This window comes from Lepisosteus oculatus, chromosome 2 (assembly GCF_040954835.1).
Source record: "Lepisosteus oculatus isolate fLepOcu1 chromosome 2, fLepOcu1.hap2, whole genome shotgun sequence".
Lineage (NCBI taxonomy): Eukaryota > Metazoa > Chordata > Actinopteri > Semionotiformes > Lepisosteidae > Lepisosteus > Lepisosteus oculatus.
The window spans coordinates 8,322,208-8,337,719 of record NC_090697.1 but is presented as its reverse complement, the minus strand read 5'-3'; the positions used below and the strand labels follow the sequence as shown (position 1 = coordinate 8,337,719).

The 15,512-nt window shown below is 40.9% G+C and overlaps 1 protein-coding gene across 1 annotated transcript; it reads left to right on the top strand.

The window, feature by feature from the left end:
* The first annotated feature begins 712 nt into the window (after positions 1–712).
* On the top strand, positions 713–15,278 carry slc35a1 (solute carrier family 35 member A1). The gene is made up of 8 exons (XM_006626214.3): positions 713–1,023; positions 1,584–1,761; positions 3,018–3,177; positions 5,897–6,049; positions 6,800–6,866; positions 8,510–8,686; positions 10,279–10,413; positions 10,762–15,278. The coding sequence occupies exons 1-8, from the start codon at positions 1,014–1,016 to the stop codon at positions 10,893–10,895; spliced, it is 1,014 nt and encodes a 337-aa protein (XP_006626277.1). The 5' UTR covers positions 713–1,013; the 3' UTR covers positions 10,896–15,278.
* The last annotated feature ends 234 nt before the right edge of the window (positions 15,279–15,512 follow it).

The window sequence follows — 15,512 nt, the reverse complement described above, 5'->3', positions numbered from 1 at the left end:
GATGTAATGTACGTTTATTATTAGAAACAAATGCGATATTGTGCAAATGATTGAGGAAGAACATCTTGCTGTAGATCATGTGTACAAATTGTTCTACTGCAGCATACTAGGATGTGGAAGTTTAAGTTGCCTGGTATGCTTGCAAAGATAATTTTTACACACACGATCTCTTTACAGCATGTAATAAACCTATTATTTGTACCTTTAAAATATACAAAATACAGACAACATACAATATACAGGTAAACAAGTACAGTTAGAATTAATAAAACACATAATGCAGACAAGCAGTGACCGTAGATGTGCACAAAAACTTATAAGGTAGGTGAAGTAGGTGTGGTCAAGAAATTAATTAATCAAGAAATTAAGACAACAGATGATAACAATATCATTGTTTATTGAATATTACAAAACAAAACATTGTCATAGGCATTCTGTTCTTTGCACATGTTTCTCCAAAACACTGTCTATAGTGTCATAACGAACGCCTTGTTCCTCCTGCAGTTTCATCCACAGTTTACATGATCCGATCCCGTCCGTCTGCCAGACGGGGTATTTCTGAGCACCATCTGGCCGCCAGATGTCACTGTGATGCGATGTTTCGAACGTTTCAATCTTTTTCCGACTCGATCGTTTCATTTGTTTCGATCCCTCAAAAGCCCCGTTTCTGCTATCACTACTAAAATCCATTGCCCGCAGCGGCATCCCTGTACGAAAACAATTTCACCATAGCGATGCAATCGCAAGAGCAGTGACGCCCAGATAACAGAACGCAGGACACCATCCGTCACTCTCCAAACTTCCGGTTCCGTCTCGGCAGTTTGACGTCACGACAGAAGAAAAGCCACGACCGTCGTGCAATGTATACTGTACTGTATTCTGAAAGCAATGTAGTACGAACACTGTATGTAGACTTATTGATCTGTGTAGCATGTGAGTAATATCGTCGCAGTTATTTGTTCTCAGAATATATTATTTGCTGCAATAACGGACAGCAATATCAACCGATAATCATGGCTCACGGTAAGTAAATATTACTTTTGCTCCATAATTTGGGAAAAACGGATCTCCTTTTTTTAGGTTTGGTTATTTGTTAAAATGTATTGCTAAGATACAGGCTTTTTGGTTTATAGCTTCTAAAGGTAATGATTGATTAAAAGAGATTTTTACCAGATTTGTTTTAAATTAACTTCACTTAAGTTCATATAGGCTTCATGGTTTCAGTATCTTTTTGTTTTTGGAAGGAGGATTTTAAAATTAATTTTGTGATCGCTAGTGACACGTACCGTGTATGTATAAAGTGGCATTATTTGAAGTGTTTTATTAACGTTATTAATTAGTTCACTCATTTCATATAGCCTCTTTGCCGAGTAGTTCTGCACATAGGGGACCTGTGGAAACGTGATTGATGCTATACAGTATGAGGCGTTTTTGAACATGTTGGAATACTTAACAAGTAACTACGTAAATTTGCTTTTACTTAAATGAAGTTCACTTTGGAAGTGCCTTTGTTAAAACGGACATCACCGCGGCACAGTGAAACGCAGGTTTTGAATAGTTGAATACGCTGTTGTGTCTTTCAGAAAAAGTAACTGTTCTTTTCAAGATGTATTGCCTGGCAGTAATGACGCTGGTGGCGGCGAGCTATATCGTGGTGCTGCGATACACCAGGACGTTATCGTCGGATTTGTATTTCTCCACTACCGCGGTGTGCAGTACGGAAGTTATTAAATTAATTCTGAGCCTGGGAATGTTAGCGAAGTAAGTACCGTTACGTTTTTCTCACTAATGAATGAGTGGGTTTAACCGGCTTACCGTCTGCCCTACTTGGCACTTGAAATACCAGAGTCGGAAGATAAATGGTCTCTTTGGCTCAACTGTGATAAGTTTCTACGCAACCTGAACATGTAGTATATCGCAGGTAAAGCGAACATATATGGAGTAGCTTAAAACCAAAGGGGCCGACTAGGAGAGGATTTGACAGTCCCCTTTAGTTCTAAGTGAGCACAGCCAAAGCAGCCGCCGAAGACAAATACCGCTAAACTAGCTTATACTAATCAGAGACTTTATTTTCTATACAGTAGAGCTTTTCTAAGCAAGCATCTTGAATGTACCTTACCATGCATGGAAAGCACACATCACAAAAAATCAAATTACAAAGCTGCATGTGAAAATGATGTAATCCATGACTGAAGAACTTAAATTCAAGATATGCCCTTTGTGAAGAGTTGGCTCCTGGCCAAACTGTACGACCAAAACTATTTAGAAGTGCCTGATATTCATATTAATATCTATCTTCCTGAATCAATCAAAGGTGACAAATCAGCCAATTCAGTTGAAAGGCACTGTATTTTTATTAATAACTGTCTGCTGGGGAGCAGAGACATTTAAGGTCAGCTGCTCAAAAGATGAATACCTTAGGTATGGTTTCAGACTCAGATAAAAAAAATGTCAGTGTTGTGCAACACAGTCAGACCTCCTCTGTGACAACTGGAATGATGTTTCTCAATTCATAACCAGGTATAAAGTGTGAGTAAACATGAGGCAGTCGCTCTTGTTGCGTACGTGAGGGTTCAGTTCAAGTCAGGCCAGTTTTCTGTCTTTGATCATTAAGCCATGATTGGGCTGATTTAGTGTATCTAAACATACCTGTTCAGAGGGAAGCAGCACAGGTGCACACATAGAGCAGTATCTGTCTCATTGTTTGCACATCTCACCTTTGTACAACTGAACAGGTTAGTCATTGCTTGACGAGAGCAGTTTCACTGTTGTTCTTCAAGCATGCCTGGTCTTTACTTTGGTGGTGTCTTGGACAGGAAAAGCGATTTCAGTTGAACTTGAAATCAGAGTGAAGCACGAGGACCTGAGGAATGACAGGTGGACCCTCTCAGTGCATTGAAAGCCCTCATTATACAAAAATGACACTTCCGGCTGCTGTATTCATGCCATTGTTGTCAGGGTTTGTTTTCTGTGCTTTCTTAGTAGCATGTTTTTGCAATTGACATTTCTTGTTGCAGAGAAACTGGGAGCTTTGGGAGGCTGAAGTTATCGATCACTGAAAACATTTGTGGGAGTCCCAAAGAGCTGATAAAACTCAGTGTTCCATCTGTGGTCTATGCTGTTCAGAACAATATGGCCTTCATAGCACTAAGTAATCTCGATGCCGCTGTGTATCAGGTGGGTATGTCAGTTGATGTTTTAGCACAAATTCCATTTTACAGGAATCAAGGGCTTTCTTATTTCTTCCTGTAGTGGTCTTGGGAGCTCTTGCAGAGGGTGCTAACTTTTATTTTTGTGGCCCATCTCATCATTTTTCAGTGATGGTCAATGAAAATCCACGTAATATTTTTAGTGACCTTCACTTTATTTTTATTTTTTACAGACAGTGTAGTCTTTGGTTCAGCACAAGTCTAGCACATCACTAAACAGTACTTACAGTACGGATTACAAGACAGGACAATAACACAGATTTTCATTACATAGAAAACTGTAGGCATCATGCCCCTGATGTTGTGCTATACATGTATGTCTTGATTTAAAAAGTACTTTAGATGGAAGTGGGCAAATGTATGAAACAGAGCTGTTTTTGTTACACATAAACACATGGCCAGGTGTTAGTGGGGCCAGCAGGGGGCGCTCACCCTGCGGTCCATGTGGGTCCTAATGCCCCAGTATAGTGACGGGGACACTTTACTGTAAACAGGCGCCGTCCTTCGGATGAGACATAAAACCGAGGTCCTGACTCTCTGTGGTCATTAAAAATCCCAGGGCATTTCTCGAAAAGAGTAGGGGTGTAACCCTGGCGTCCTGGAACTTACCAATCATGGCCTCCTAATAATCCCCATCTCTGAACTGGCTTCATTACTCTGCTCTCCTCCCCACTGATAGCTGATGTGTGGTGAGTGTACTGGCGCACTATGTCGCATCATCCAGGTGGGGCTGCACACTGGTGGTGGTGGAGGGGATCCCCATTACCTGTAAAGCGCTTTGAGTGGAGTGTCCAGAAAAGCGCTATATAAGTGTAAGCAATTATTATTATTATTATTATTATTATTATTATTATAAACCCAGAGATAAAAACTTAAGCTTTGCAGGTGAGAGGAGGTCATTCAGCCTCTTTCCATTTTCAGTTACCTATTCACCTGTGGGTTACATCCACCCATTTCTCAGACGTATTTGAGAAATTGTTATTGTTACCCTTTCACCCTGATCTGCTGGTTTGGCTACCTGAATCTGAGAAGCAAGAACAAGCCTTGTGAACAGCCATTGGGGCTGATCTCCCAGCCCTCTCCATCATTTATCATTCTCATGTTCTGCGTGAAGCAAAATCCATCTGCGACGATCCTTCACACCCCTTGTTTAATCATTTCCAGTTACTCCCATCAGAACGCAGATACCGACTCCCCAACTCCAAAACCAACAGGTTGAAGTTCTCATTCATACCTGTAGCCATATCGTTACTTAACACTTGACCCTCTATGCAAATATGCATGTATATTGTTGTTCCTGTCTTTTTTTCTTCTGTCCGTCTGTACACCAACACTGCTGCTGTAAAACAACTTGCCCCCCCCCGGGTATAATAAAGACCTTGTCTCTCTAAAGGAGCAATGAGACTGGCTTTCACAGCTACAACCATTTGTGTAAAGATGTGCCTCCTGTTCTCAGTTATAAAGGCGCATTGGTGTTCGTTCAAGTTTTTTTTTAATTGTGAAATTACCCCTCTTTTGTTTGTGAATGAATGTGATGTTCCAGAGGGAGACGTGATCACTATCCAGCCTGATCTCGTCCGATCTCAGACCCTCAACGAGGCTGGGCGTGGTCAGTACTGAGATCGGAGACTCCAAACTAAAAGCATTATTTGTGAAAACAGGAATGTCAGCCCTGATGCCCTGGCTAAATTCCACCTTGGTCTTGTTCAGTCTGGTCTGTCTACAGGTCACCCTTATATCGCCTGGTGTAAAAGTGTAAAAGTATTCATTTGCCATTGATTTGTTTTGTCATCTTCATGTAATTAAGGGACGTCATGTGGATTAGAATGGGTTTCCAGATCTGTCGTCTGTGTTCGTTTCATTAGGTGGTGTTTGGTATTAGACTCATTGTGTTCCACATGACACCTGAAACAAGTTTCTACTTTCTTTTTGCTCTGAATTTCACGTAACTTTTTCTAAGCCTCCCCAGCGAACTCTGTAAGAAAATAAACCTCTTCCAGATAACACAATGTGCAATTTCCCCTTTGTATCCGATAACTATGAAAACACTTATTTACAACTACAAATCTCTGCATTCTTTCAGTTACTATAAAATGGTGCCATAATATACAACAGCTTGGGTTCCTTTTTTCAGGCCATCAGGGAAGGGCCTCATGGCAAGTAATGATCTGGATAGAGACTGCTCAATTAAGGGCTTCTGATGGCTTGATCACTTCCCCTGTTAGTGCACAAGACTAATGTGACAGGCATAGTGACCAACAGTGTATCACTGTTGGTGATGGAAGATCAGTTCACGTGACGCCCAAAACATTTAATCAGTAACCCAAATCTGTTTATTTTACTTACTGTATGCCTGTACATTTTAAGACACATTTTCAAAGTGATGCATTTCTTCTGATGCTCAATTTATGATCTGTCTAAGGGACTGTGGGCTCTCTGCACATGTGTACGGATTTTGTCTTGAAATCTTTGCGCCCCTCCTTTCGTGGGAGGCTGGCAGTTGTTAAGCATCTGGGGAGGCCTTTCATTTGCTGGTGCCCTGTGTGGGGACTGCGTAAGATTGTAATACTGTGGCACATCAGCAGTTGTATCTGTAGTGACGTGCCAGTGCCTGTCATGCAGGAGGTGAGTGTAGCTTGAGTGTAGCACTTGGCGTTAGCCCTCACTCCTTGTTTTTCTCGATGAAGGTGACCTACCAGCTGAAGATCCCCTGCACTGCCCTGTGCACGGTGCTGATGCTGCAGAGATCCCTGAGTAAACTGCAGTGGTTCTCCGTCTTCATGCTGTGTGGCGGAGTCACCCTTGTCCAGTGGGAACCCTCAGTGGCAACTAAAGTTCAGGTACAGAGTTGGGTTGACCTTCAACACAACTCACCACCATCTCTCTTCAGCTGCCTGGTGGCTGTTGTGACCTTTCAGAAACGTGTGTTTGTTCACTTTGAGGGGAGTGCCAGGGAGTAAAGACGCACAAAACATGTTCCGTATGCATTGACAGATCACAGACCACACGTTCAGCTGGACATGGAGAGACATAACTTTTTTTTTAAGTGTTTATCACCTTTGAGGTTTTGTCTTTAGTAAAGATATTATATAGAAATGTGTATCTTTTCATTTCCATAATGGAAGAAGAGATGTGACCACAGTCAACGCCACTATAAATAACGTAGCAGTGAATTAATTTGTTCCTTTCTGTGGCACAGGACTGTGGATTTAGATCTGATGACTTAGGAAAATCCTTTCTTTAGGAACGAATGACTGACACATGGCACTACGTGTCTGTGAATGTGGAACATATTTCGTTTACAGCATTTGCCAAGATTCAGTTCTTTAGAAGTCGTTTCTTGTTAATGGGGAGCCTGTATTTCTATGAAATAAAAGTATTTCTTATCTATGGAAGGTAGTGTTTGTTGGAAATCAATATGAAAGGTGTATTTTACTTCTGAATGAAACATCTGTATTTTCTTACACGGTATTTGTGCATTCATTAGACTGACATCCACATACATATCACTTCAGGAAGACCAGAAGTTTGTATTATTTCTCCTGTGCTATATCATGATGGTTTATAGGAATGTATTTCTTCATTTACAGGTTGAGCAAAACCCATTTCTGGGTTTTGTTGCTGTTGCAATTGCTGTTCTGTGCTCCGGATTTGCAGGTACATGGGCATGTTTGTTTAAATAAGGCCATTTCTTCAATGTTACCAGGCAAAAAACATTTTTAGTTTTAACACTGTTTAAGCATTTAGTTGCTTTTTGTAATACCCATCAAACACAGATTGACTTTTAGAGTCAGCGTTAAAAAGCACGTGTGTCCCTGTAATTATTATTTGGAGAGCCAGTGGAATTACACAAAGATGTTGTTATTGAAATTAAAAGGAAGAACTTCATTGATTTCTGCCATGTTTTGCTCACATTACAGATGAGAGAGGATGGTGTTATGCGTTTACAAAAGAATGTTTCCAAAAGGAGTGTCCTTAGCCCATATCGCCCATTTGGTAGTTAGTAGTTAAGTGATTCAAGGGTCTCATCCAGCCACATCTTGGAAGAAGCCATTTATGTACCTGTACCCTTATTTTCACTAATAATAAAATCTTCCCCATAGAAAAATGTGTAATTAATACTGAGGAGGGTGGTGGCAGAAAAGAGGACGTCATTAGTCTAATTTAGCCTGATTGGTAGTTAGAAGTTAGAAATAACGGCAAACTAATTAGACCCAGCATGTAATTGAGAGGACAGTTTTTAATTAAATGGGGAGACGCTGGGTTCTCCAGGAACTGAGTTTTAGACCCTTGTCGAGGTGTGGATTTGGTTTATAGCAGAGCTGTATGGCATGTATCTGCCCTTGTTAACAGGTTTGTGTGCGTTTGGAGTGGTTCTCCAGTGCTCTTATTTTTGAGTGTGCCTTTGCATGTTTTTTGCTCAGTAAGATCTTTTGTGGAGGAGGGGCTCTTCATTTTCAGAAATTAAGTTAATAATTAATAAGTTTTATTTTCGATGGCATGACACCCCTGTACACTCAACCATAAGCACATTCCGTTTCCCCGTTTACAGCACTAAAGCTCTTGTTAAATAAACTGAGCTCTTTGCGTCTCCAGCCTCATAAGTGTGTGGAGCAGAGCTGCAGGTGATGTTGATGACTGATTCCAGAGCCTGTGTAACTCAAGTTTCATCAAGTCTTGCGGTTTCACAGATCTCGCCTAGAGTGGGTTTTTTTCTTGTAGAGTCTATTTACATTGGCAGGTGGCGTACACAACATCGAGATGACAGTCTTTCTGCAAAATGGAGATATTTATAGCATGCAATGTTTAAAATATGAAATAAAAGTCACCCTTAATTCAGAGAGCAATAAATGCTTTTCACTGTATTGAGATGTAGTGACTATTCAGTGACTGCGAATTGCTAATTACTGTTTATAGAGACACGGGTGAATTTGGAAAGTAAAATAAAAAATGAAGAGCCCTATAAATGTTTTTTTTGGCCGCGTCATTTTTTCTCCTTGTTACTTCTGTTATGTGTATTATCTTTATTCCATAGTATTGCCCTTTAATTTCTTGAAAAGCACTGGTTTGCATTAGCCTGCACTGACAAAGCGATCTTCTTAAAGTGTATGTCTGTATTCTTGAATACCCCTGTCTGTGGTTTGTATTGTTCAATCTTTAAGTAGCTGACATGAGTTTTCGCTTCTGTTTTGTTTATTGGTGTTGTTGAAATAATTGCCCTCTGGTCTTTTAGGACTTTACCATAGTTAATAGTTCCATGCTGTTGTGATTAAAGAGCCTGGGACCTCTCTCTCTGCCAGGGGTCTACTTTGAAAAGGTTCTCAAGAGCACAGACACGTCCTTGTGGGTGAGAAACATCCAGATGTACCTGTCTGGAATTGTGGTCACTCTGATAGGAGTCTTTGCGACTGACGGAGCCGCAGTGATGGAGAAGGGCTTCTTCTTTGGCTACACACCATGGGTCTGCCTTGTCATTTGTAAGTTCCTTTCCAATACCCCAGGGTATTTGGGTTATTGTTTTGGCATGTGTTCCATGATGAAAGTTTTTAAAAAAAGATCAGCATTATTTTTGTGCTACACTGGGCTTCTGACTTATAGAAGGTGAACACGATTTATTAAATATTTTCTCTTAATACCAAAGAGATTCAGGCTTTTAGCAACGATAAGCTGTGACTGATCTAACTGTAAAAACATACTGACGTGGAGGTTATTCAACAACAATAGAATAATCTTTACTATCAAATCTACAACGGTTTCAGTTTTTAACGCTTTTAAATTGATTCGGTCAAGGAATCAGAAGTTCTAGTGCCGTTAAAATAAGGTGGTTTGCCCACGCAGTGTTGCTTAGCCTATTAATTCCAGCTTGTTGGGCTGATGCCCCATGGGGCAGCATGTTATTTTAATTAACAGCTTTCTACCCGTTTGAGCATCAGCCTGATGCAACAATGCCTCCATTCGTTATCTGAAAGCCAGAAACCTAGCCTATCCCAGAAGCACAGGGCACGAGGCAGTCCTTGTCCTGACTCCTGGGCGCAGCAGCAGTCAGAGACAGAATATCTGGCAAAAACCCACACCGATGTGGGGAGACCATGCGAATTACACACAGCACACCTCGGGCCAGATTTGAGCCAGGAACCCACTCACCACTCACCTTAAACGCAAATGTTTAGCAGCATTGTGTTAAAATCTTCACATCTTCCTTTATGATTTATTTCACTGGGAAAGGATTTACCAGAACATGGTTACCAGGAGTGGTCACCTTGTCTGCTCTTAAGTTCTTTTTCTGTCTACTTAGTGTCATTGCAAGGAAAGATGGCCACGTTTCTAGTCAATTTTATTCTTGCAGTATGTAGAACTTTTCAAACCAGAGTGTTCTCAAGGCACTTAACATACGTTATACATTTAGAAGAAGTTTTGGGAGCACAAAACAACTTCAAGTGGGTTCTTACAACCCCTTTGAGTGCAGTATGTTTTGTGAGGTGTTACATGATGTAGTGATGTTACATGTTGTTATGTGTTAATACTGTACATGTGCAATAGAGGGATGTGCAATGTTTTTTTTTGTATTCTATTTAAATGTACAGGAGTGCTGTGTGTCCATAAAAAAAATCCCTCAGGGGACAATAAAATCTTATCTATCTTGAAAATACCATGTACAATTACATTTTAAATGTGTCATTGAAAGAAATAGATTACGAATTGGAAGACTATTGAAAAGATGTATGTTTCGAGTATTCCAGAGACGTGGGGCTGCCAGTGAAACGCTCGGGCCCCTAACTGTACGATGCGCAGTCCCAGAGCCTACTGCCAGCGTGGGCCAGGTGGGGATAGCAGTTCCTGAAAGTACACAGGAGACGGACCGTGACGCGCCTGGTCAGCCAACCAGAGAATGTTAAAGTCTGTCCTGTGAGAGGCTGGCAGCCAGCGAAGGTTTTCCAGCGCAGGACAGTTATATTTGGATTTTGTGTACCTGGGAATGACAAAGCCGATTACATTTTAAAGTCTTTTATTGTTGTAAATCGAGTGTGTAGTTTTAAGAGATGCTGACGAACGGGGCCCTTTGTTGTAGTTCTGTCCAGCGTGGGCGGCCTGTACACCTCGATAGTGGTGAAATACACCGACAATATAATGAAGGGCTTCTCTGCGGCTGCTGCCATCATTCTCTCCACCATCGCTTCAGTGACCCTGTTCGGTTTACAGATCAGTGAGTAAAGCGACTGCTGTCTTTTTCTTCTGAATATTTTGTGTACCTGTGTGTCGTTTGGCCTGGTTGTCTGCGTGCAGCATGTTCTTCAACGCAGTAACTGGCTGCACGGAGATCATCGGGCATAATTAATGCACGTTTTGCGTTTTCAAATTTGAGGTTGGTGTTCTCGTTGGCTGTTGATGTGGTTGTTTGAGGAGGATTCTCAGTTTTTGCCATTTATTTTTAATTACTTGCACTTGAACTTGCTTTGCCCACTGTACGTCAAATCCTCTTTTTTCTCCCCCCAAATTTCATGTTAGAATTGGGCAATACGCTTTCACGCCTTCTCCCTTCCTCTTGTTTCAGCTGCTACCTTTGCGACCGGGACTTTGGTGGTGTGTATTTCCATATACTTGTACGGCCTGCCGAAGCAAGACACGACGAAGCTTGTGAGGGACGAGGTGGAGCGGGAGGCGAAAGCCAAGCTGCTGGAGGTGTGAGCGCAGCCGGCAGTGTGGCGAAGGAAAGTGACGGAGCTCCGCGAGTGCTGCTCGCTGGACTGGCGGTTCCTTACACCGCAAGACAAGCAAGGAAGGAACGGCCACTTTTTTTTTTTATCCTCGCGGTAAATTATTTTTGGAGTCGTCGAGGAGCAGAGGAGGACAATTCCCTTTTTTGTGCTTCGAAACCTGTTTTTTTATAGTTGCCGTCGTTTTTTATCATTGAAAGATGAACGACACGTTTTTTCAACGCCACTCCTTATTTAAACTCTTTATCAGCTGGTGTATTAGAAAGGCTGAGTATTCTTCACATTACAAGGAAACATTTAAAGCCTTAATCGGAGAAGAATATCAATATCACGAACAGCTGCCAAATTCGGGCAGTTCCTGAGTCACCTAAGGCCGTTTGCCAAGCGCCCAGCCTCTGTGGGCAAATAGCAGTGACGTCTCTGGATTGACATCACTTTGGTAACTCCCTGGATGGTTCACAATGTATTCTCAGTGACCCTAGAGGTTAGCAAAGAGAGATTTAAGCAACACATTCAATACCATATATGATACCATTCAGCATAATAGCGTTATATTTGAAGACCAAATCTCTGGAGACGACAAACAAAATTCCGGCTTCCACCAAAAAGCAACCACGCTTGAATCTCTAGAGTAAGAATACTGCTCGTCGGGCATCATTTTGTAGCGAGAGAATCGGCCATGTACACAAAAAGGATATTAATCTATATGGAACAATATGTGACTTTTGTGTCTGCTAAAACCTCATCTGTTCCACAACATTTGCAAAAAGTCCGTTTCAGCTGGACAGATGCACAGACTTCTAAGACATCTGCGCAGCAGGAATCCCTCACACATTTCCAGCGTGTGCATGCCTCTGTTGAAATTGTGTGACGCCTGCGGTGCTACGAGTCAAGTCTTTGTCCTCTGGGCTGCCGTCACATTCGAAGAGACTCGGAGGAGGCACGGGCTGTCTAGGACCAGAATCCGGGACCCCTGCCCCAGATACCACTGTAAATAGAGCATCTTAAAGATTCAGAGAGTCATCAACTTTAAAAGAAGCAGTATTTTTTTTGTTTGTTTTAGATACAGGGTGCCAACACTTTGTTTAGCAACTTTATGTGCGGATTATGTATTTAATTCTGGTTTCAGATCCCTGTTGAGCTACAGTGGTGTCTGTCCAGTAACTGAACACTTGGGTGCTCTGATCCAGTGGATGTTCTTGTATTATTAAGCAAAAGAAGACTGATAAGCCTTTGTAATGGCTTTTTAAAAAAAAAAACTTCAACAGACCAAGAATAATAGGTGTTTTGTTAAAATAATATATTACCTTTTGAGCAAGAATAATGAAATGCAGTCTGTCGCCGGGAATCAAACAGGATTGATATCCCAGACATGAAGTTTGCTGTTCAGCTCTGAACACAGACTGGATTATCCAAACACTGAAGCGTAATTGAATACACCAAGATTTCTGGTCAAACTATCACAGTATAACATCTGGGATTTTGAAAGACTCTGAGCAGGGGTGAAGTGTGCAGGTTAATGATTGTTCAATTGTCACTGTTTTAAATGTATGCCGTTTGTTGCCAGACAGGTTAAACAAGAAAACCGGTTTTAAATAATTGGAGACAAAATAGTGTCTTTTGATTTAAAAATGAATTGATATTCTAAACTTAATGCAGCAATTATCACTGGATGATTTTTATGTTGAGCAGGGAGCAGCAAGCGTTAAACTATAACACACAACCTGGCACTTATTTTTATGTGTAATGGAAATATTTTGAAACATTGCCGTTCAGTATCAGTTGATAAGCTTCTCAGTGTTTCCCAAATCACTGCTCTTCTGAACTGCAACTGTAATTATGATTTCCTGTCACCAAATGCAGTAGCATTCACTTTAATGGCACTGAATAACTATATTTTCTCCAGATAAGTTAGTTAGAGTGAAGACCTGGCCTGACGTTTGCACTATTGCTAAACAAAATATCAAGCCAACTGTCTTGTTTCACTGGGGGTTGCTGATAAATAAGTCAGCCAGCACACAGGATACAATACCACTCTTGTCTTTACTGAGAGGAAGAAACGTTTTGGACTCTCAGCATGGCTGCCAGCACAGCATCCTTTTCTGGAAGTTACTGTTTCTGTTTCCAGTTTCCACTTCCGATTTTAACCGGTTCTTAAATGTTAAGACAAGTTTCAGTAATTTTTGTTTTTCAATAAAACCTTTTACCACTGATATATGGCTATAAGTGGACCAGTCATGTATCTTTTTCTAAGAGTTCTCCACTTGATATACTCTGCCAAAGTAAGAGCTTGCTTTTGCCCAAATAGGCTCAAGTGGCCATTTAATACAAATAGAGAAATGTGACATTCACTGTTAAATACTAAATTGCTACTCCTTTATGTTTAAGCCAGTGGTTCCCAACTCTGGTGATAATTGAGCCTAATTAATGTCACCTAATCTATCTGCTTGTTTTTTTAGGCTTATGACTTCTGCACTGTCCTGGTTTGTTCTTCAAGTATAGTCTTCCTAATGTCCTCTGCATACGTAATGTTACACTTTCCTCAGCGTGTTAAGCGTTTGCTACATTATTTCTATCTTTATATCTTTTCTGCTGGATGCTGCACATTGGTGGTGGTGGAGGGGAGTCCCCATTACCTGTAAAGGGCTTTGAGTGGAGTGTCCAGAAAAGCGCTATATAAGTGTAGGTGCTTCTGCAGAGGACAGATTGGTTACTGTTCTTCTAAATTTCCCAAATGAGTGGAGTTTTTTTCAAACTTAGAAAGTGGTAAAGGGTTGATAACATTTACAGCATTAAGCACTTAAACAAATTTCTAAATCTGTTCGGTCAATCAAATTTAAAATTTAAATTGATTAGCCTGTAACTCACAGAAGGCCAGGGTTGAGAAACACTAGGTTGGCTGCAAAATATTTTAATTATTATTTAAATTCATTAGAACAGAATTGTTAAACTTAAAATCTTAAGTTTGTTCACTGGAATTTTGCCTAATTTTCATTTTCAAACCTAAGCATGGGACCTCAGAAACAATGACCAGCTTCACAAACACAAATGTCACCACAACCGCCACGTGCTTCTGAATAGTCTGGCCCAAGAGGAAAAGTCACAAGACAGAACGACCATGAGCTTAAAGCCTGGGGGCAGTGTTTAGTTTTTTAACAAAAACATACTTGGGATGGTGGGCTGGAGTTTCAGGAATCCATGGAGTAGTTTCCACAAGGCTTTGCAGAGCTGGATATCTCCTGCCTAATTAACCCTGGAAGTGGACCAAAGGGGAGCTGGTATGATGGGAATCTGGTGGTCTTACTTGGTTTCATGTTTTGTAGGAGTCTTGTTTTTCAGCTTTGTAGTGGGTACAGCACCTCCTGTCGAGACTTCTGTTGCAACTTACTGTACGTTTTCATATTGAGAGGGTGGGTGTGGTGTTTTTAGAATACCCCTCTTTACTTGCATAACTGAAAACAAGTATCCCCAATTTACAGTACAAAAAACCTAAAACAAGTGCTCTTGTTCACATTTAAGGTTCTGATTTCACTGTACTTGAAGCACCTTCCTGGATGCAGCAAACCCATCCTTGATGGGTCATATTCATTTTATCAGATCTCTGGAAGTGATCAAAAGCTATTTCCGGTTTTCACATAACACCTATTGATCTATACTATACCTGGAATCACAGAAACATGGCTAACATGAAATAAAGAAGATGAAAAACAACTTTAGTGCACACTGTTCTGGAGACAGGAGAGAAGAGGGGGAGATATATAGCACTATATATCTTTAAAAGAGTATTCAAATATAGCACTATATATCTTTAAAAGAGTATTCAAGTGCAGGAACTAAACGTAGGAGAAACAAGAATGTATACAAGTGAAACTGGTAAAAAAATACCAAAAGTATAGTGTTAGGAGTATGCTATAGACCAGAAACTATAATTCAGCACTGTACTCTATATACTGTAATAAAATTAACAATTCAAGTGCAAAACATGAAGTAGAGTTTGTGGAAGACTTTGACTTTCCCTCCATAAACTTGAGTACAGCCGATAGCAGTGGAGACTGGGCTGCTGACAGGTTTCTTGCACAGTTAATGGGAACATGCAAGAGGCAATGCTTGTATAGATCTTTGTCTTATCAAACGAGCAAGACCAGGGGCTAAAGGGAATGTCCCATACCGACCGACTGAAAGAACTGAACCTTTTTAGTCTTTAGCAGAGAAAACCGAGGGAGACATGATTCAAGTTTCCAAAATCCACAAAGGTACCGGACAGTCAACCTGTGAGATCTCTTCAGAACTGACAATAAAACACAAACCAGAGGACACCAGTGAAATAACATTAAAGTGCATTTAAAACTGAGAACAGAGGTATGGTATTCTTTATCCAAAGGGTGGTGGGAGTGGGGAACAAGCTCCTCAGCCATGTTGCTGTAGCCGACACCCAGGATTCTTTAAGGAAATGCCTGGATGACATCCTTCGTTTCTAGCTAGACCACATAAACTAGAAGGATCAAATGACTTTATCCCGCTTTAAACCCGTCTTAATGTCAAACTTATTCCATCATTAGATATGCACAGCCTTTGGGGGCCTTTCCAT

What these genes read in the sequence shown, in the direction of transcription:
- slc35a1 (XM_006626214.3), top strand. An exon ending in AGCCTGGGAATGTTAGCGAA is followed by an intron (nt 1,762 to 3,017) that starts GTAAGTACCGTT and finishes TTCTTGTTGCAG; the next exon opens with AGAAACTGGGAGCTTTGGGA. An exon ending in TCTGTGCTCCGGATTTGCAG is followed by an intron (nt 6,867 to 8,509) that starts GTACATGGGCAT and finishes TCTCTCTGCCAG; the next exon opens with GGGTCTACTTTGAAAAGGTT.